The following is a 21405-nucleotide window of genomic DNA, read 5'->3' on the forward strand; positions in this document are numbered from 1 at the left end:
ATAAAGTACTCTAAGAGCTGGGACGTAGAGGAGTCTATTGGTCATTATATACGCCACAGTCGGACTCGTTGAAGAAACGGATTGTTGTTGGGGACACGTCAACTTTTGATGACCTGAAAGGAGATATCATTTGTCCTCACGATTTAGATGAGAAAAACTAAAGAGACAGTGGCTTTTGAAACTGACATATCACCTCAAGTCTGTTTTTTGCAAATAGTCACCTTGAAAGTATGATGAGACAGCTTTTGACGTAGTCTAGTAGTTGCCTTGTGCTGGCATAGATCACTCTGTTTTTGTCAACAGTAGCAAAGCATTTTGAAAAAATTTTATGCACATGTCTGTGAAGATTAGAATAATATAATCCAATCGTTATATCGGTTTATTGCGATAATAACGAGAGTCAATTGCTTTAGATGCTAGCCATCGCATTTAAGTGCTTTTTTTCGTTGAAATTTCTTTTGATGGCATTAAAGGACACATAATTTTTACTTTGCAAAACTCCACATTTGTAAAAGCTCCTAGTAGATTCTCTTCAGGATCAGATCGGTTGAATTAGGTCATTTGACAGTTGACGGTTAATATTTGGAATGTCGTTTATAAAACGAAATAAACGCGCCAACTTGGCTGTAGTTTTTCGAAACAGGCTATACTTTTTCCCATAATCTAATAATCAGGTTAGTCCTATAATTTGTGCGTTAGATACTATGTTTTCGTCTTTAACTATGTGTCTTATTAGCGTAATTACATCCTCTTTGCCACCGCTGGACGTTTTAATAGCCTGCTCAACCAAGTGATGTACTTGTGTAAGGAGTTACATAAGGATCTCAAAGTCCTTGCTTATCAGATATCAAGTCTAATCGATGCTTTTATTGGTCGCCCCGATCTTGTTATGGAACTCTTTCATTCTCGTACACAGTTGGCGGAAGAGCGCCTGCTTTGTCTTTCGTACTCTTGCTTCGAACGGTTCTCTGCTTCACTGGTCTGTAATGCTTTACCCATTCTTTCCGATTCCCGCTTCTTTTGGAATATTCTCTGCTGTCAAAGAGGTCATAAATTTAGCGGCAATGAAAAGCATATTAGTGGAACAGGGTAGTACGCCACAGGATGTGTAAAATAACTGGCAGTCCACTTTGGAATCTGTTTAAAGGAGTCCTTTGAGTTCCAAAGTCCATAGCGTACTGAAGTACACTAAATGTCTGTTTGAAACTTCTGGATTTATGGTTTTGGTGAGACGATTAATACCTCTAAAAAGAAGCTGAACATGCTGTTGTGTCTTTTGTGGCGCTATGCCCTAATAATAATAATAATAATAATAATAAACAGTTTAATGTGGAGAAACACTTAGCTAGAAGCTAGTTTACAGGTTTTCCACGAAACAACTTAAACAAATAATTCAAATTGAAAATAATGTTGTTAAGAATCCCAACTGGCCAAAGGCAAATCAGTTGGCTATATTACAAGAATGGCCGAGGAATTGAAACTAGGGGCTACCATGAAACAAATCCAAGTAGTGGCCAGGGCGGGACTTGAACCCGGGAGCGACGGATTGCAAGCCCGACACGCTGTCCACTCGACCATGCTGCCTTCTTCTGAGGACCATTTGTATTTGCCGTTTCCTTCTTTTTACACACATTTTCCCCTTTTTCCTTGGTGTGACATCTTCGGCAACAGTCCCGTTATAGGCTATTCCGAAGCTATCATATAATAGACTAAGGTGCTTCAGTATTGCGGTTGCACCCAACAGCTCAGTGATTAGCTTCACGTTCCCTGCTACCGCATCCGTTATATATATTGTTTCCCCAACAAAACAAATTCCGTGTGGTTGAACAAAAGTGCAACTTTTTGCCGTCCAATATTCAATTCGTCTTTGACCACTCCCCACTTGAATCGTTACTCACCTTGTCGACTGGGTTAAGTACTTTGACCTGATAAGCTCCAGGTGTAAAGGGTGAGAATCGTTTGATTTCTGAGCAAGAATTGTTCTCGTTCTTTAACACATATCAACTGGTCAACCCCCTAGAACGATCTAGATGAAAGCCAAACCACCAATAGTACTTGGATACTTTGCAGAAACGAAATAAACTAACCGGCCACAAACAGCCGGGATAGTCAACCATCAACTCCATCATTTTCCAAGATGACTTGAAAATCGCTTTTGCTCATCATTTGTACAAATTAATACCTCGTCCCTTGCAATACAAAGGGCGGTGGGACTGGGTAAAGGTGGCTCAATGTGAACACGATCAAGATGAGTTATCCTTCGGACGTGCGATCTGCTCAAAGCGATGAATTGAGCAAGGCACTAACGTAAAGTTGCCACAGTTCGCTCAAGGGAAAGTTTGTAGGCTCTCAGCTAGCTTTCCAGCTCGGTGCGAGGTCGAGGGTAGGGTACAATCGCACTGATTCGTTATGTCAATAAACCGAATTGTCTTGTTGCCACGTTCTATGACAAAACCCACCCTGCAAGAAAAAACATACTTCTCTAGCGTCTTTTTTTTTTGATGAAGACGGATTCGTAGTAATCTTGTAGAGCAGAAAGCAAATTCGTAAAAATACAAGTAAAAGAATGCTACCTAGTGGTCCTGAACAAACAGCGTCAGCATGGGAACAAGCACCAGGCAAATTGGACTTACAATATCTGTACTTTGAGACGTTTAACGTCTAACATAGGCCTGCTTGTTTAACTGTCGACGGTAAAAATGTTGCTTTTTTCACGGTTGATGGTTAATATTTTTGCCGTAAAACGGTTGACGGTTAATCCCATCGAGATCCTCTTATTAGGCTGATTAAAGTTCATCAAAATTCTAAGGTTGCCGTAAGTTCTCAAATTTCAATTTGCCCGTTGAAATTAGAGAAAACATCTCCTGTCTCCGTAAGAGAGTAAGGTTGCAAGCTAAATGAGATCCGCGCGTAACTTCACTGACTGTTAACAACAAGGTGAGACTGTCTGGTTGCATTATCTGCTGTAACATTTCCTTCCCTGTCTTCTTTTTATTAGGCAACACTGATATGCATTGTCATATACAACTATAGCATGTAGGCATAAACCATTCGGCGGTCCTTCAGCTACTAGGCATTAATAGATTGTGCTCGGCAACTTTTGAGCAACTTTTAGCGTTTTCACCAACTTTTTGTATTGCGAGCTCCTGTTAGCAACCTGGAGCAACTTTTGCCCTCCTTGGCAACTTTTGAGTCAAAAAGTAGTTAAAAATTGATTAAACCATCAAAAAAGTCTTGATCCAAAGGCTTTTTTATTAAAACTGGTCGAAACTAAGGATGTCGCACGTTCTTACAAATAATCCATAAAATAACACGTGCGCCCACAAACTGAACAGCAGCTATCTATCTAACGGGCGCTTACATCCAGCGGATATTCGCTCTAACAATAGAGCTTCCCCGCGCGTGCAAGGTATCACAATTAGAAGCTAAAATGTCTGACGAGGAAAATGAAAATAGTACAGATATTGACTCTACCGAGGTTACCATAGCCGCTGGAGAAACTCTCAATAGTCCTGCAGGAGCTTCAATTTCTAGAAAGCGTAAAATTCACGTCAACGAAGGCAAATACAAACAACGAGGAGCGGTTGCTTGACCTCGTCCTCAGGGAAAGGAAACGCAACATGCGCTTGGGATCTTGTGAAAGACTATCCAAAACGTTATTAGAGAATACATTCTATTAGTAGTTGCGTTGAGATTATATTTATCAAACCAAATGGTGTTAAATTACACATACAACTTCATGTTTTGAGTAGTAATCTAGAACAAATGACTCCCAAAAGTAAGCAGCTTCTTCTAAATTTGGGTGGCAACTTTTAAATTTTTGAGCAACTTTAAAGTAACTTTTGGGTGTATCGTCATGCAAATTTTGCTGGATTTCCTTGCACAGACTATTTATGCCTAATATAAAACCTCTAGAAGAGGTGTTAGCGCCGTTGTTCCGAGTGCAGATTTAGGCATTTCCCGTTTGTGCTCGTCAAATCCTGGGAAGTAGCTGACTGGAATTCCTAAATGGTTGCTGAAAAAACTGCCAAAATCCCAAAAGTTGCTGCGCAAATTTTAAAAGCTTTTACCTAAATTTCTTGATTTTTTTGCAATAAAAGTTAATTAAAACTTTAATGCAGTAAGAAACCTTGAACCCGGGGGTAACATGTGAAGGTGAAGTCTGATCGTCCGGGTGAGTGTAGTCCTAAGAAGGTGGACAGAAGACATATGATTTGGCACGTTTATCGATTATCCTATCATTTCCAGAACATTCTTGATTACTCCTTTAGGAAAGTTCTAGTGGTCTCGACATGAGTACGTGACGTCTATTTATAGAAACTCGAGTTGTTTACCGTAAATTCTGGAAAACTCTATGATGTAATGTTACTAAAAATAGTCGTGTTATAAATCTGTAGAATCTTCTGGAAAGATTGTAAGGAACTATATAAGAAGGTGCAGTAGGTTGTTGCGTTTAGACGAAAAAGAGGAAAAAGAAGAAAAAGAAGAGAAAAATATAAAGGAAATAAAGGAGTTAGTGAAAACAATTCATTTTAAGGTTTATCACAAAACCAGAAGGACAGTTGTCGGTGGTAGTGACTGACGTTTCGACGACCTGTGCGGAAGTCATCATCAGAGTCAAGTGAATGATTGTTGTCAGTAGAATGTTCTTATTCCAGTTCGTGTGAAATGATCGGTTGGTTTTGCCGTCTGACATCACGGCAAAACCAACCGATCATTTCACACGAACTGGAATAAGAACATTCTACGGACAACAATCATTCACTTGACTCTGATGATGACTTCCGCACAGGTTGTCGAAACGTCAGTCACTACCACCGGCAACAGTCCTCCTCAGGACTACACTCACCCGGACGATCAGATAACACCCTCACATAAAACTTTAATGTTTCGATCTTCGCAATAGTCACTAAAATCACTCGAGAAAAATGGTTTGAAACTTAGCTTTAAAGAGTTGCACGTAAATAGAGGCGAAATTGAAGGATATTCTTTACTAAAGTTGAATGGAACAAAAAACATTCTTCATTTCGCTTCTTGTCGAACGAAACGATGTCAAATAACAGGTTATTTGTTCTAAAGGTTGATAGACATACAAGAAATTTACATAAGTTGAAGTTTCCGATGAAATCGTTGACTGTTTCGTGCTTAATTGATATGAGCTTTATGTTGAGAAAACATTTCCCAGATATACGAATGAAAAAAAATTTCACTGTTACTAGAATCGCCAAAAGTTCCTCCAAACGCCAAAAGTTGCTTAAACGTTTCCGAGCACAATGGGGACAGGCCTTGCAGGTAATAAACAACTTTAAGAAGAATAGAAAACGAAGTAAACAAGTTTACGCATGAAACAGATATTTACAAATATTTATGGAGGCCTTAACCAGGTGTTTATCCTTTTCGATCCATTTCTTCAAATAAAATAGAAATAGAAAGGGGCGTTCTTTTCATTACAGTTCACCGAAAAGCAGTTGTTCAAATTGTCGTGCTAAAAATATGATCACTGAAAAAAAAGTTGGAGTTCACCAAGCTACAGCCTGGCATCGGTTATTAACTGTTTTCCTTTTTCTATGTTTTTAAACTCAATTTCTCTTTGTTTTAAAACGATAAATGAAGTAGTGTGAGAGGAATGCACTAAGAAAACATTTTTACGAGTGCGTCCCAAGAGTAGAAAAAAATAAAGGCTAATGAACAAATTTTTTTTTTTGTCAATAATAATCAGGCCGAGAATTCGAACGCGTTCGCGGCGTTTTGGGCTTCTGTCAAATTGTCATTCACCTGGCGTTATCTTTTATAATTCAGAATCCCAAAACTATTAATTGAGGCTATCTTGTATTCATTACATTTTGCCAAAAAGCAGTGGCTCAAGCCGTCAGGCTAACATTTCATTAAGGTTAGGGAGAGAATTCAGGTGTAGGTTCAGAGGTTCGGAGTTTTTTAGATTTAAACTATAGCTTCAAAACATCGACCAACGACCTCGAGAAAGAAACTTTCCTGCAGGTGGTGGCTAGCATAAAAACACACTGCAAAAGGCTGAGTGGTTATAAGCCTTTAAAGGTAAGGGACTTTACTTGTTGCAAAGTGAGGGTAAAGGGTAGAAACCCGTTTTCATTATGAGCCATAATAATACTTAAATCTTATTACGATCTCTGCACAACAATCGCTCGAACAAGAGAGAAATGAAGAGAAAAACCACATAAAAGTAGATTCTCTTAACCTATGACACACTTATTTCGTTATCGGAAATTGTTTGTTGGTTTAGAGTCACTTGCATACAATGTTACCAATTTTTCATACAATATAACAGGGATACAAGAAGTCTGTGCCAAAGGGCGCTCTGATCCATCTTGCATTTTCTCTAAACCCTCTGTATACTTGATGTCCTTATAAAAGTATACTGACGCAAGAACCAATTATTGTTCTCACAAGAAAGATGCTGTGGCCAAATTTTTATCTCTTTATCCCGGTTCTTTTCGTGGAATGCGTATCTGCTAATGAACAGTGCAAGGTGGAGATCAACATCCAAGGCATGAGACTTGAAAAGTTCGTCTTCAAAAGGATGTCAGCATCAGCTCCCTATATCTGTGATATCCGATGTGGAGAAGAAATCATCTGCCAAAGCTACAACTACAATAGAAAGAAGGAGATCTGCGAACTAAACAACCGCAGTAAAGAGGCGAGGCCTGAAAACTTTCGCTCGGTCCCTGATTGGTTTTATATCAGGCGTTTGAATGGAAGAGGTAAGTATTAATCTGATTTAGTGAGATGGCCTTACTTATTTGCATGTTAAATAGTTTCTCGTCTCAGTCAGCAAGCAATTTTACCAATAACAGCCCTCAAGAGGGAATTTTTTTGAAGAAAATAGCAAGCGGGACTAATTTCTATCCTCAAAACCCTTTTTTTCGCGTTTTACTGAGAGAATATAAGTTGAACTATTTATATTATCTTGGTTATACGCGAACGGCTATGTATTGTCGTGGTGGGCAACTTTGACAGCTGCTTCTTTCTGAAATCCACAGTTTTTAACAACTCCCATATTTCAGTCAACTGTTGAGTTAGATTTTTCCAGCAAAGTAATCTAACCGCTTCTGCGTTGTTTGATAAAAATGAGAGTGTGAGAAACTACTTGAATACGAGAAAACTAAAAGTTATTCATAAATATTATTTCCCCGTAATATTTGCATATTCTAGAGTTTTTTCTATTTTTCTTGAAAATGTTATAGTTACTAATTCACCTTTAGTTATTCGAGGAAGGTAAAATGATATTTTAAAGTGTTTAGTCCATCACATCTATGGTCATCTTCTTAAGTTTCTCACCTTTTCCTAGAAAAAAAATCTTTAAGAAATTAACCAGGTAGTTACCGACGGAATTTATTCTTCAATCTTTTATCTATTGCAGTACCGTTGGGTTCCATTGTCGAATTACCAGCACTATCTTGCCAAGAAATAAAAGCAAGTGAGGGAAAAGATGCTATTAGCAATAAGTACTGGCTGAATCCAACTGGTAATGGAAAGACACGACTGATGTATTGTGATATGAACTTAGGAACTGGAGGTAAGCCTATTTCGTTTGATCTCAGCCTATTTTCGTCAAATATTATCATGCAAGGGAGGTCATTGGTAATGGACAAGGTCAGATGCTTAGGCGTTTTTATATTTTCACATACTCACCCATATATCGATGAATGCAGAAATGGCAGCCACCTTTGTGACGCAAATGCCAATTTCATCAACATCAATGGCTCCTATAACTGTACATGTAAGAAAGGTTTTTTTGGAGACGGTCAGATATGTGTAGGTATGTTTCTTCTGAGAAAAAAGAGAAACAAAAAAAAAACAAAACAAAGCAAAGGTGGCTAGAAATAATCTTTCCACGGCACGGCTGACTTATTTGCATTTGTCCTCTAGATATTGACGAATGTGTAAGTGACAGCTTCATTTGTGGTGTGAATGCGACCTGTGTAAACACCAATGGCTCTTATGGTTGTACCTGCATGGAGGAAGGATCAGTTGGAGATGGAGGTGTTTGTTCAGGTGCGTTAAGCATGCTCAGTAAAAGATATTACATTTGGTTACTGTCCAAATATTATATTCGAAGTGAAAGAAGAACATTCTTTATAAAGAAGAGCTTTCCTAGCGACCAGGTGATTCCTATCAGCCTTCAGGGCAACAATAATACTGTGTTGATGTCCAACCGGAACGGAAGCCTGCCATTGGTATCTGTCCCATGAAATACTCTGATATTTCTCACAACGTGGTGAAAATTGTTTTTAGCAAGATGCCTGCCCTCTTACTCCCTTCCTTCTCTACTATAGCGGAGACTATAGCGAACACAGAAAAAAAAACTAGCGTTCACCGTACGGAAAACGCAGGTTGAATTCACGAAGTGGCAATTTATGTTTACATGTATTTTGCCTACGGAAAATGCGACGTTCTCTGTGCGTTTTCGCATCGGTGAATTCCAGTTTCGCTCCATTGTTCGGTATTGTTCCCATCGTGGTACATGCAGGTAAACAATTAATTTTCCGGCATTACCCGCTCGGTTAACGCACTACAAACAGCGTGTTTTCCGTTTGTTCATTGGCATTTTTCGAGAGAAAAACAACGCATTCACCAGAGTTAACAGCTGAAAACACGCATTTTCCGGGAAGGTTAATGTGTGTATATACGGGAAAACATGATGTTCTTCAGAGTTTGCAGTTCGTATAACGCATAGAAAATGCCGTGTTCTCTTCTGGTCCCAACCATTTTTCACCCGGTGAACGAGATGTTCACAAAAATTATCTAGTCGAAAGCATGCATTTTCCAACGTTTTCCGTGATGGTGAATTCAATAAAATTCGTTAAAACGCATTTCCCGGCGTTTTACCTTTTATTGTTGTTCGGTTAATCTATGGAAACAACATGCATTTTGCTAATTACAGCCGTTTTGCGCATTCCAAAGTTATGCTTACTAAAATTAACCAGTCGAAAGCATGTATTTTCCGGTACTTTTCTGCAACGGTCAATTCCTGAAAGGGATGCATTTTCCCGCGTTTACCGCCGTTCGGTTAATTGCTGTTAGGCAGGAATAGATTGTACTAGTAAATCCAGCAAAACTTGCTTGACAATACAACCAAAAGTTGCTCTAAAGTTGCTCAAAAATTTAAAAGCTGCCACCCAAATTTGAAAAAGTTGCTTTTGAGAGTCATTCTGTTCCAGATTACTACTCGAAACGTGACGTTGTATGTGTGATTTAACATCATTTGTTGTGATCAATATAATCACAACGTAACCCGTAATAAAAACTGAAGTATTTTCTAAAGACGTCCAGGGTAGTCTTTCACGTGATCCCAAGCGCACGTTGTGTTTCCATTCCATGAGGACGAGGTCGAGCTACCGCTTCTCGTTGTTTGTATTTTAAATAGTCGCTAGAAATTGGGGGTGCGGCTTATTTGCGGAAACATTTGAAAAAGGTGTCGAGTTTTTCATTTTCGCGCCTGATCTAATACCTGGTTACTGAGCTTCGAATATTCCGCTTACGTTCATGTTGTAATGCAAAAATCTATGGAAAAACTGTGTTGAATAAAGAAATTTTTGTCAACAAATATCAGAGAAAGATCAATCATATGTCAAAGTTGGTAGAAACGATGTTTATTTTATCAAAGAGCTAAATTTGTGGGTAATAATCTGAAGTATTTTCCGTTGCAATGTTAATAGTAAGTTTACGTTCGATGAAGGTAGCGGAGACTATAGCGGAGGTCACGGTTTAAAGCGAATCTGGATGTCAGAGACTTCTAGTCTCTGTTTAAAATCTTTCCTCTTTGTAGCCAAATTCGTTAAGGAAGTAATTTGAACCTTCGGAATTTTGCAATTGATATGATACCATAAGCTCTACTGTCCAAAAACAGGTAGGTTGTTCTTCTCGTCAGTGACGTCTCGAATTGGACCCACTGGTAAGCTATTGTCACTAAATATCGTGCGCAGTTTAGGTGACGATGAAGTGCCAGATGGAGTAACATATCAATGAAAAGTTGTCAGTCCCTTGGGCGAAGGTATCAAAGCTGTCGTAACCAGTAATTGTATTGATTAGAAACAAAGAGAGAAAACTAAGGTTCTGAACAGCGATAGATTGCTTCATATGACTTGGTAAAAACTGACGAGAGAAAGCTTAGTTAGGAAAATTTTCCAATGAAGACGATTGAATAATTTGCAAATGCAAGAGTTATTACCAGGAATTGTTTGCCTCAAGTCCCTGTGCTCCTTTTTACTGTGGGTATGGTCCAAAACCGATGATTGAACCATGATATCGACCCTTTCTTCAAATCTTCTCATTGAGAAAAAATATATATATTAATGCCGTTGTTGGCGTAACCTGACGCAGTGATTAAATTTCCAATAGACCTGTGCAACGGGCATACAAAGCAAAGTGGAGTTCTTTGTCGCTTTCAATAACTCTTTCCATTGAAATGGACCTAAATAGGGATGTAAATTGTTTGCTTTCCTCTTTAACGGGTAACTCGTCGCTGGTTCTTGTTGTGTCCTCCTAATGTATAAATTGGAGGGTTACTCGTCTTGAAGTCGGCATGAACCAAGTTAACACACTAGTCGACCATGTGCTCCTTTATTCCCATACTTGATGTAAACCTACACGAAACTTATCTACGCTCACTAAGTCATGTAATACATGACAGCTCTCACAACTTGATTAGGTGCACTTTCAAAATCTTACGGTGAAATCACAGAGATGTCTGATGAACTTGTTTTGTTATTTGCAAACCAAATAGGTAAAGAATGCCGATCCATTCTTTTCAAAGAACCCATACGGGACAAGGTCATGAAAGGCCACCTGATCAGGCTTGTAGATGTGCCCCATCAAGGCAGCTGTAAAGTGCTGTGTTATTTGGAGCCCAATTGTGTGTCCATAAATTTTGGGCCTTCACAAGGAGGAAACTACATTTGTGAGTTGAACAATGCTTCGGACGAAAGTCAAGGCTCGTCAGACTTTCAGAGTAAACAAGATTATACCCATCTCAGTATCGAGGTAAAGTGACTTATTTTTAGACGAAGAACAATTTTTCTGGACGATTAGATTGTCAGATTTCTTCTTGAACTCGCCTTGCAATTCGTATGTATGTATTGAATTGAAGTGATGGTGAACAACTTTAAAAAAAAGACAACAACAAGATAGCCGTGGCTAAAATGAAGGGACCCATTGTAAATTAATCAAACACTACTCAACCTACCAAATATTTGATACTGCGATTTCCTGGTCGGAAGACTCATAAAGGTATTTAATTCTTGTCTGCACTTACTTTATTAAAAAGCCAGAAGAAGTCATCGTTCCAGAAAAATGAGTTTCTTTTAGTTTACATGATAACCCGAGCAGGTAAACTAACCATGGCTATCTAAGATACTCAGTTATTTTATCTTCAACAGAATCCCTGCAGCAGCAGTCCCTGTTTCAACAATGGCACATGTCAAGCTGGATACACTGAAAAAGGATTTCGCTGTAAATGTCCTTTAGGATTCACTGGTGTAAACTGCAAGAAAGGTAATGAGTAATTATAAACAAAACTGTAAAGTAAAATCAATACTGAATAATAATCATGAAGTATTCAGGTGGATAAAAAATTTACGGTTGCTTTTTAATGCAGCCTGCAGCTTTGACTTTGAAGATGGAATCGGCGCGTGGGAGATGACAGGCAGAGCCTTCATTTACCAGCCAACATTTGGTGATAATCCAAAAGCTCGCAAAAGAGAAACCGCCAAGCAGCAAGGGGACTGGTGGATAGGGGGGTCTGAGAGACGACCCACAAAGAGCGATCCCGCAGGAAATCTGAATCCAGATGGAGCCGACAAACCCAATGGAACTCTCACTTCACCTTGTTTTCGTATCGTCGGCAAGAGTATCTCGTTTCTTATCGGTGGGGGATGTACCATGGCTGAGGTTCGCGCGGAGCTTATTGTCAACAACAAGGTGAGGTTATTCACTTTGACTATTATTTGTCCTTTAATTCTTTTAAAACATCTTAGGCAGTTTCATCAAGGTATCAGGAATTTAATTTTGCGAAACCATGCTGAGCTTCGTGATATCGATAAGGTTCGCTTCGGTTTAAAATGAGATACTCACAGGGAAAAATATATTTAAAAAGTAAAATCTAAACATTTTCGACCCTTTGTTATCATCTGGGTAACTGATGATGATCCTGATAACAACCAAGTGTCGAGAACATTTGGTTTTACTTTTGAAATATTTTTGACTTAGAAATGGCTTATTTTTAGCTTACTTATGGTAGAGTCTGTGAGATAACCAACTTGGCTTCTGCCACACTCTACTTCACTGTTTTAGTCTTTGGCTTACTTTTCTTGGAAAGGACAGGTTTTTTACCTCTAAGTTTAAAGCGTTGCAAGTAAGTTGATACATGATACAGTCATGTTAGGGCCATCCCTAAATTTTGGAAGGATATTCCAGGCTCAATCAGAAATACCCAATCTTTAAGCAAGTTTAAGAAAGCCATTAAGACTTTTTTATCTGCAAAAGCTTTTTAATTCTTTGTATGTAATTTTTTTATATGTCTACATCTTCTTAGTGAACATTTTGATTTTTTAGTTTTTACTATCTATGTAGAGTTGATTTTTTAACACGTAATTGTAATGCGCAATTGAAAATTCTTATATTGATAACTGCAATCATGACGTCAGTAAATCATTATTCTTATTATTATTGTTAGGTATGTCAGCAAACATCGTAACAAAGGATTCAAAACTGTTTGTTTTTGGTTACGTTCAGGTCGTCAGAAAGGAGACAGGAAACTGTAGGGAGACAATGTACCGTAAGAGCTGGGACGTAGAGGAGTTTATTGGTCAATACGCCCAAGTCAGACTTGTAGATGAGAGTTCTGGTGTTTGGGGTCACATCAACTTTGATGACCTTAAAGGAGATATCATTTGTCCTCTTTATTAAAAGGAGAGAAACTGAAGAGAAAGCGGATTTAAAAACTAACTTATCAAGTCAAGTCACCTTGAAAGTACGGTGAAACAGCTTTTGACGTAGCATAGTATTTTCTTTGTGCTATCGCAGATGGGCACAATCACTGTGTTTTTTTTGTTTTTTTTTTCGAAATCCGAATATGAAACAGCTTTATGCACGTGACTGAGAAGGCCTTAATCATATAATACAATCGTTAGGTCGGTTTAATGCGATGATAAGGACAGTCGATTGCTTTAGATGGTAGCAATCGCATCATATTTACTTTTCTTAATATTTGCTTTACAAAATCCATATCTGTAAAAACTCTTAGTAGATTCTGTTCGGGATTATATATTAAAGTCATTTTTGAGTAACTGCTTCCAAAACAGGCTCTAGAATAGTGGAATATTGATGTTTTATTTGACTCTTGCAATGCTTAATCTTTATTTATCATACAGAAGGACTTTAAAACTTATTTAATACATATTATTTAGCTTAACAAACGTACTCGCGCACAGAGATATATCCAATAATTCTCTTTTGATATAAATATCATTTTACGTTGCGGACAAAATAGTTTAGTTTTAACCCTCAAATACCACATTAAACTACCGCCAAACCCAAGGTCGTCTACAGAAAATAAAATGTTTCCAAGGCTTCTTCAACTAGGCAAACACAAAAATTTGACTGATTATAAATTCCACAAATTCACTTTTGGTTTTAAAGCAAATCGAGTGATGAGGCCTGAGCTCTTCTCTATAAAATCTTACAGTAACTAGTGAATTGTATTGATGTAAGAGGTTAGCTGTGGCAGGCTGAAGATTTTTTGCGTAACTGTTGACGTTTGTGTAGAAGTAAGAAGTTTGCAAAAGTTTTTGATAGTTCTTCTTTGCTCGAAAAGTCACTTTGAATTGAAAGTTTATATGTTTGCACGAATAAAGGCAGTTGTTCACCTCCAATGAAAAATATTTTTCAGCTTTGTTTATTCTCTTGGTGCTTGATAGAGGGGAGATTAAATAACTTTACTTTGTTTGGAAAATTTTAATGTAGCCTCGTTAATGCTTATAATAAGTGAATAAAGCACTCGATTCGAAAAGCCATAGTGATGGGCTTGCAAAAGGAAGACAGTTGCAATAAATACGAACAAAACATTTTTGCTCAAATTTCTTTGGTTAACCAGCACAAGCAGGTTGGGAAATAAAAATGTCTATCACCCTTTCTGTGACTCGATCTCCCAGGGGAAATGCCAATTATTATGTGTGTTTATCTGGGTGTAATCAGGCGCTAATGCAAAGTAAAGTTTATCATTTCCTCGAAAATGGTCATAATTGTGGGAATTATGACTATTTAGTATAGTGGTACATGAACAAACGAAAAATTTTAGAGGTCTGTTGACCATTTTTCCTTGAGCTCAAATTATGTATTTCTTATTTGTGATCTGAATTCCACCTTTTCTTTAAGTAGCTCTATATTTAGATTTATACGTGTGCACACCACCTGAATGCAAATTTTTCAAATAAGTCAAAACAAAAGAAAACCGTCAGACTCGTTGATGAGAAGTTTGATGACCTTAAAGGAGATATTATTTGTCCTCACGATTTAGACAAGAAAAACATAACACACAGCGACTTGGGTAAGTAGCTTACCACCTCAAGTCAGGTTTTCCACAAATAGTTACTTTGAAAGTATGGTTAAACAGCTTTTGACCTTGTATAGTACTCGCTTTGTGTAAGCAAAGATACGCACAATCACTGTGTCAGACTCGTTGATGAATTTTGTTATTGTAGTATGTAATGTAGTATGTAACTGCCTCCCAGTTAGCTCAATGGATAGTGCGCTGGACTGTTATGCGGGAGGTCGAGGGTTCGAGCCCTGGCAGGACCAACACTCAAGCTCTTAAAACAGACTCGTTGATGAATTTTGTTATTGTAGTATGAGATACAATGTAATATATGAAGTTCATATATTTTGTATTGCGGTATTAGATACATATGATGCACGATCCTCGCACTAGATAGCGCTATTTAAGCAATAGCGAAAATCAGACCTGAAAAAGAAGAAAAAAAAAAAAAAATCAGGCCTGTACGGGATTCGAACCAGCTCAATGGATAGAGTGCTGGACTGTTGTGCGGGAGGTCGAGGGTTTGAGCCCCGGCCGGACAAACACTCAAGGTCTCAAAACAGACTCGTTGATGAATATTTTTATTGTAGTATGTTATGTGAAGGTGTAGTCTGATCGTCCGGGTGAGTGTTGTCCTGAGAAGGACTGTTGTCGGTGGTAGTGACTGACGTTTCGACAAACTGTGCGGAAGTCATCATCAGAGTCAAGTGAATGATTGTTGTCAGTAGAATGTTCTTATTCCAGTTCGTGTGAAATGATCGGTTGGTTTTGCCGTGATGTTATTGGCTGTAAGACTCAAGTGACGTAGGTCGGTCGTGATTGGTCAGTTTCGATCTGTCGGTAAAGTTAGGTCGTTCTTTTTCGGTCGTTTGTGATGTTTATGTCGTGAATGAGTCGTTTGTATGGAGCGGGTAGTTGTTGACATCTGTTTAGGGGAGTCTGTGTCAGGTGGATTGATCAAGGTACCACAGATTTAATCTTGCGAAACCATGTTAAACTTCGTAATATCCATTAAGTTCGTCTAGGTTTAAAATGAGATACTTATGGGAAAAATATCTTTAAAAAGTAAAATTTAAACATTTTCGACCCTTGGTCATCATCTGGGTAAGTGATAATGACCCTTATAACGAACAAGTGTCAAAAAAATTTGGCTTTACTTTTGAATTATTTTTTGACTTGAAATGGCTTATTTTGAGCTTACTCAAGGAACGTCAGCAATATGACCAACTTGGTGTCTGGCACACTATATTTCACTTGTTTCGTCTTTGATTCCCCCCCCCCCCCCCCACACCTTTTCGAAAGAACAGGTTTTTATTCCCCTAAGTTTGAAGCATTGCATGTAAATGAAAGTATGATACGGTCATGTTAGATATGTCAGCAATCGTCGAAACAAAGGTTTAAAAACTGTTTATGTTTGTCGTTACTTTTAGGTCGTCAGAAGTGAGACAGGAAACTGTTGGGAGACAATGTACCGTAAGAGCTGGGACGTAGAGGAGTTTATTAGTCAATACGCCCAGGTCAGACTCGTAGACAAGAGTGATCGTTCTTGGGGTCACATCAACTTTGATGACCTTAAAGGAGATATCATTTGTCCTCACGATTTTGACGGGAAAAACTGAAGAGATAGCGGCTTTGAAATCTAACTTATCAACTCAAGTCACCTTGAAAGTATGGTGAAGCAGCTTTTTACGCAGTATAGTACTTTCATTGTGCTAGCATAGATAGGCACAATCACAGTGTTTTTGGTCAACAGTAGAATAGTATTATGAAACAACTTTATGCACGTGATTGAGAAGGCAATAATTATACAATACAATCGTTAGATCGCTTTACTACTATGACGAGGATAGTCGATTGTTTTAGATGCTAGCAATCGCATCATATTTACTTTTCTTAATATTTGCATTACAGAATCCATATCTGTGAAAACTCTTCGAACAGTCTGTTCAAGATTAGGTATTGAAGTTATTTGTGAGTAACTGCATCCAAAGCAGGTTCAAAAATAGCGGAATATTAGTGTTTTATTTGACTCTGGCAATGCTTAATCTTCGGTTATTATGCAGAAGCACTTTAGAATTTATTAATACATATTATTTAAGTTAACAAACCCTCTCTCGTAAAGAGTTATCCAATAACTCCCTTTTGATATAAATATCATTTTACGTTGTGGACAAAATAGTTTGGTTTTAACCCTCAAATACCACATGAAAATTTGCAATTCAAATGTTGTTCAGAAATATTTACTCTAAACTTGCGAACACAGTGTCTGGTGTTAGAGAGAAAAAGTTAACTAGAATAGAAAATATCACACTCGAAACAGTTAATTTTTCTTCTGCCGCGTGTTAGCAAGCATTTTTTCTTGAGCTAGAATTTTGAAATTCTCATATTTGTAATCTGACTTCCAGCTGTTCGTAAAGTAGCTGTATATTTAGGTTTCTACGTGTGCACACCATCTCAATGCGATTATTTCAAATTGTGAAGCTCATTTTCGATCTTTTTAAAGATTTAAAAAGCTTTTTTTAAAGTTATCTATTGCCGAATCAGAGGAATTTATAAGCAACCTCCAGACGAGGTCTCGGCGCCAACGAAATGTTCCTCTGGGATACATGGGGGACAGATATTGGGCATCTACCGACGGTGCTCGTAAAATGTTGGAAATATGCTAATGAAATTCTTAAAAGATTGCCAAAAATTGCTAAAATCCAAAAAAAAAATACTGCCCAAAGTCTTAAAGCTGCCACCTAGATTTCTTAGCTTTTTTTTTAATAAAAGTAAATGAAAAGTTTCAATTTTTCGTTCTTCGCAATAATCACTCATATCACTCAAGAAAAATAGCTTGAAACTTAGCTTCGAAGAGTTTCACCTAAATATGGGTTAAATTTAAAAATATTCATAACTTGAATCTAACGGAGCAAAACACAAGCTTCATTAGGCGACTTGCCGCACGAAACGATGTCAAATGACAGATTATGTGCTAAAAAGGTTGATAGACATTCAAGAAGTTTATCTGAATTGAAGTTTTCTATGAAATCGTTGGCTTGTTCGTCCGTGATATGTGCTCTTAGCCTTTATCTAGCGCCAACATTTCTCAGACATAAAAATATCTCTCGATGTTTCTAAAATAGAAGAAAATACTTCTAAACGCCAAAACTTGCTGAAAAGTTGCATAGCACAATTGGGACGGACCTTGCAGGCGTTAAATTTTACTAATGAACGCGCTAATAAAGGTCATGGGAAAGAAAGAAATCTATTACTGTTCTAAAACTGTGACTCGATATCCCAGAGGAAATGCCAAATATAAGAATATATTATTTCTCAGATAGATAATAATTTCGCGACGTTGCTAGACTCACAAAATTTGCTTAAAAGTTGCCTGCACACTCAGGAAAGGTATTAAATTTTACTAATGAAGACGCCCATAAAGGCCGTGTCGTTCATTGATATCGTTTCCTTGGGAAAACAGATCTCGAAATCCTATTTTGAATGCAGAATAGTTAAAGCTAATAGTGTTTCGGATTGCAAAGGGGGCTTCAGGTGACCTTTTTATGAGCCTGTTAACAGTTTATGATGTCGTGGTATTACATTAACGTCAATCTAAACTGATCACGGGCGAATCATGCAACCAACTAAGAATCACTTAGCTTAAATATTTGGAGGATTGTGGCCAAGACAATGATATTTCCCTGAGAAGTTAAGAAATCCCAGTGGAAGTGTAACAGGGCTGGCAACTTTAGCGTCTACTGTTGAGCGTGTTTATGTAAATTACTCATCATCTTGTCATTAATCAAGGCAGTATTGTCCTACACATTCTAGAAGAATTGTATGAATATGCAAAATTGCAATCATGCTGTTTTAAAGCCATTTCTGCCAACTTCTAAAAGAATAAACAATGACAAAACAAAGTTTATGCATCACACAGATAATCATAAACTATTTAAGGAGGCCTTAACCGAGTGTTCATCATTATCGCTCTGTCGATTGAAGTATGATCAAGGAAAAGTAATGATAATTTGTAGCAAGAAAAACGTTAGAGTTAACTAAGCCTTGGTCAAGGAAATATTTATTAACTGTTCTAAATATCTACATGAATTCTCTTTAAATTGAAACTATAACGCAGTACGTCTGTGAAGAATGAAGTAACAAAAAATGTTTTCGGATGCGTCTCAAGAGTAGAAAAAAATAAAGCCTCTTGAAAAGAAAAATCTTTTTTTTGTTGTCAAAAAGCATAGGGGATATTGAACACCTAGTGGAAAGGCATGATATTTTAAGTTCGCGGGTTTCCGGGCTTCTTACAAATTGTAATTTACCTGGTGTTATCTTTTACAATTCACAATGATGGCTAAATCTAAATCTAAATATCGTTATGTCGGCAAAATCGTTTAGGACATAACGCCAACTCTAAGATAATTATAAGTGAGGCTATACTAAATATACAACACTATTAAAAACCATCGAAAATTATTTAAAACTATTTAAAACTACCGAGAAATAAATTGAAGTTAGTTTGCTTTCAAAAATGCGGAGGGATTGGCTGGAAACAATTTCTTTTGGAAGTTTGTTCCTTTCAGTTATTGTCCTGGGGAAAAAAGAAAATCTAAAAATATCTTTATGTCCTTTCGGTACCATAAATTTAAAATCATGGCTTCCTCGGGTTCTCCTTTCTTTATTAGAATTAATCGAAGCTATATTGTATTCATTACAGTTTCCAAAAAAGCAGAGGCTCAAGCTGTCAGTCAAGCCTTTTAGTCTAGATCTCTCAGATCTAAGTAACCAATAAGTTCGCCAGTTGTTTTGTCAAACACTAGGTTTGAACTGACTTTCATCTCGTCAAACAAATTTAAAGTACTATGTACCTTTGTACATCAACGTAACTATTGGTCATCTCTTTCAACTCCTCAATAAATTCCTCTTGAAATCCTGCCTTTGGACGAATACAGTTCCTGTAGTATTTGAGGGTTCTTTGACTTGGAAGTACCAGGATGCAGCTTCTCCACAGTTCTTTGTAACATGTTGGAGATTTTGTATCAAGCGACAAACAATATCGTATTATCATCGCATGGAATCTTACACCGGCAGAGCTGCGACCCATCAACTTTTTTTTGTTGCCGCCAGAACAGCTCCATGAATGGTTTTAATTTTTTTGCCTGATTTACTTAGAATGTCAGCCAAGTCCTCATTCAGCTGATGATCTACCTCTGTGCTTGATTTCTTTATTTCAGCCTCCATTTCTACAATATTTCGTTCGAGCTCCGCACACCCAGGCCGTTGCCTCTGTAGAGTGAGTTAAATACGCTGTGGGGCTGTCTGAGATATTGGATAAAATAAATGGGCAGGCTCATTTAGCTTCTTTTCTTCAGCCTTGTGATTTAGCTCTGACTTGTGTGAGTATTGGTGACGGCTGGAACATTGCGAATCATTATTTTCATACAAGACAGAGCAGTTCTTTGTTCTCCAATATTCTTGATGCGGAAATGAGCTATCTCTGTCAGCTAACAATGGATAGACAGGCTTGGGAATCGAGTGATGAACTGTTTTGCTAGATAATTCATAAGGCTCAACACCAGGACAGATTCGCAGGCTATTTATAGACTTGATAAGATCTGAGACAGTTATATTGCGCATGCTCGCTGGTTTACTCTAGTTTGAGCACTCTGGCATGGCTTAGACGATACCACAAAGGTTGGGTCGTTTGGGGTGACCGTCTCGGTTCTCCCCCATCCTAGCATTAGCACTGCACTGACTCGACTTTTGCTTGTTGGTAAGTGTTCGCTCCTTTCCCTAGTGGTTGGGAGTTTGTTTTGGTTTGTTTTTGAGGTTTCTGAGGATTTTTGTTGGATAAGTGAGTACCTGCCGGGAGGGAAAACTTGCAACTTTCTTCCTCCTTGGCAGTGTTTTTTCTTTGGTTCTGTTTGGTCGCCCATCCCTTTTTTGGGATTTCCCAGTCGATCCGAACTTGCTTTTCTTTTTGCTTTTTCTCTGTTTCGGTCACCCATCCCTTTGGGTTGGGTCCGAACTTCAGCATGGTCGTGTCCTTTAATAGGACTATCGACGTCGATTGTCAGGGGCTCCCTGAGGAGGTACTTTTTTCGCAAGCGGTTGGTCTGTTGCTGGGTTTTTTCGACCGAGAGTCTGATCATCGGGTGGCTGCGGTGCAGGCATGCCCTGGCCGTGTTGCCAGAGTCACTTTTGCAGAGAACGGGGATGTTGCTAAGTTATTTTTTGAGGAGTTAGGTGTCATCAAGTTGGGTGATGTAGAGTGTAGGGTGGTCAAGCCTCCTCCTCCTCCACCCCAGCTTACTACTGTTGTAGTTTCTTGGTTCCCCTTTGAGGGATCAAACGACGCCATCAGCACAGCTTTGTCTGCATATGGTACGGTCAAATCTGTTCGCAATCAGGTTTGGCCCGGAAGGCCTTCAGTGTCCACCGGGTCACGCATCGTCCAAATGGTCATTAGGAATGTCATTCCACCGTTTATCCCTATCCGCGGTGTTCGTTGTAAAACTTGGTATAGGGGGCAACCCCTCCAGTGTGGGACTTGCCGGAAAGTTGGCCACAAGTCAGCTGATTGTCCTCTCAAAGGAAAATACTTCCGGTGTCATCAAGATGGGCACTTGGCTCGGAATTGTAAGGTGACCGTGGCTGCTCCAGCTGAGGCTGACGCCCCTGTTACAGAGAACGGTGTGGCTGTTCCTCCGGTGAAGAGCACTCCCGCCGAAGAAGAGACCCCCGACACTGCTATTGAAGACTCTGAAGATGAAGTTGGTTCACCTCCAGACTCTGATGCAAGCGAAGACCGGTTCGCCTCTTGCGAAACGACTGGAAATGAGAATATTATA

General features: G+C 38.4%; 1 protein-coding gene and 1 pseudogene across 2 annotated transcripts; one reads left to right on the forward strand and one right to left on the reverse strand.

Moving 5' to 3' along the window:
• Nucleotides 1–21405, reverse strand: part of LOC148724405 (uncharacterized) — a 45761-nt pseudogene that overhangs the window by 13264 nt on the left and 11092 nt on the right.
• On the forward strand, nt 6399–14092 carry LOC111319075 (uncharacterized). 2 transcript variants are annotated; one of them, XM_022921910.2, is made up of 5 exons: nt 7910–8031; nt 10763–11019; nt 11415–11529; nt 11633–11955; nt 12769–14092. In XM_022921910.2, the coding sequence occupies exons 1-5, from the start codon at nt 7992–7994 to the stop codon at nt 12940–12942; spliced, it is 909 nt and encodes a 302-aa protein (XP_022777645.2). In that variant the 5' UTR covers nt 7910–7991; the 3' UTR covers nt 12943–14092. The 2 variants fall into 2 exon arrangements, with proteins under 2 accessions (XP_088585384.1, XP_022777645.2); XM_088729258.1 differs by lacking the exons at nt 7910–8031; nt 10763–11019; nt 11415–11529 and adding exons at nt 6399–6737; nt 7397–7552.

The sequence above is a fragment of the Stylophora pistillata genome, chromosome 8 (genome assembly GCF_964205215.1).
Source record: "Stylophora pistillata chromosome 8, jaStyPist1.2, whole genome shotgun sequence".
NCBI lineage: Eukaryota > Metazoa > Cnidaria > Anthozoa > Scleractinia > Pocilloporidae > Stylophora > Stylophora pistillata.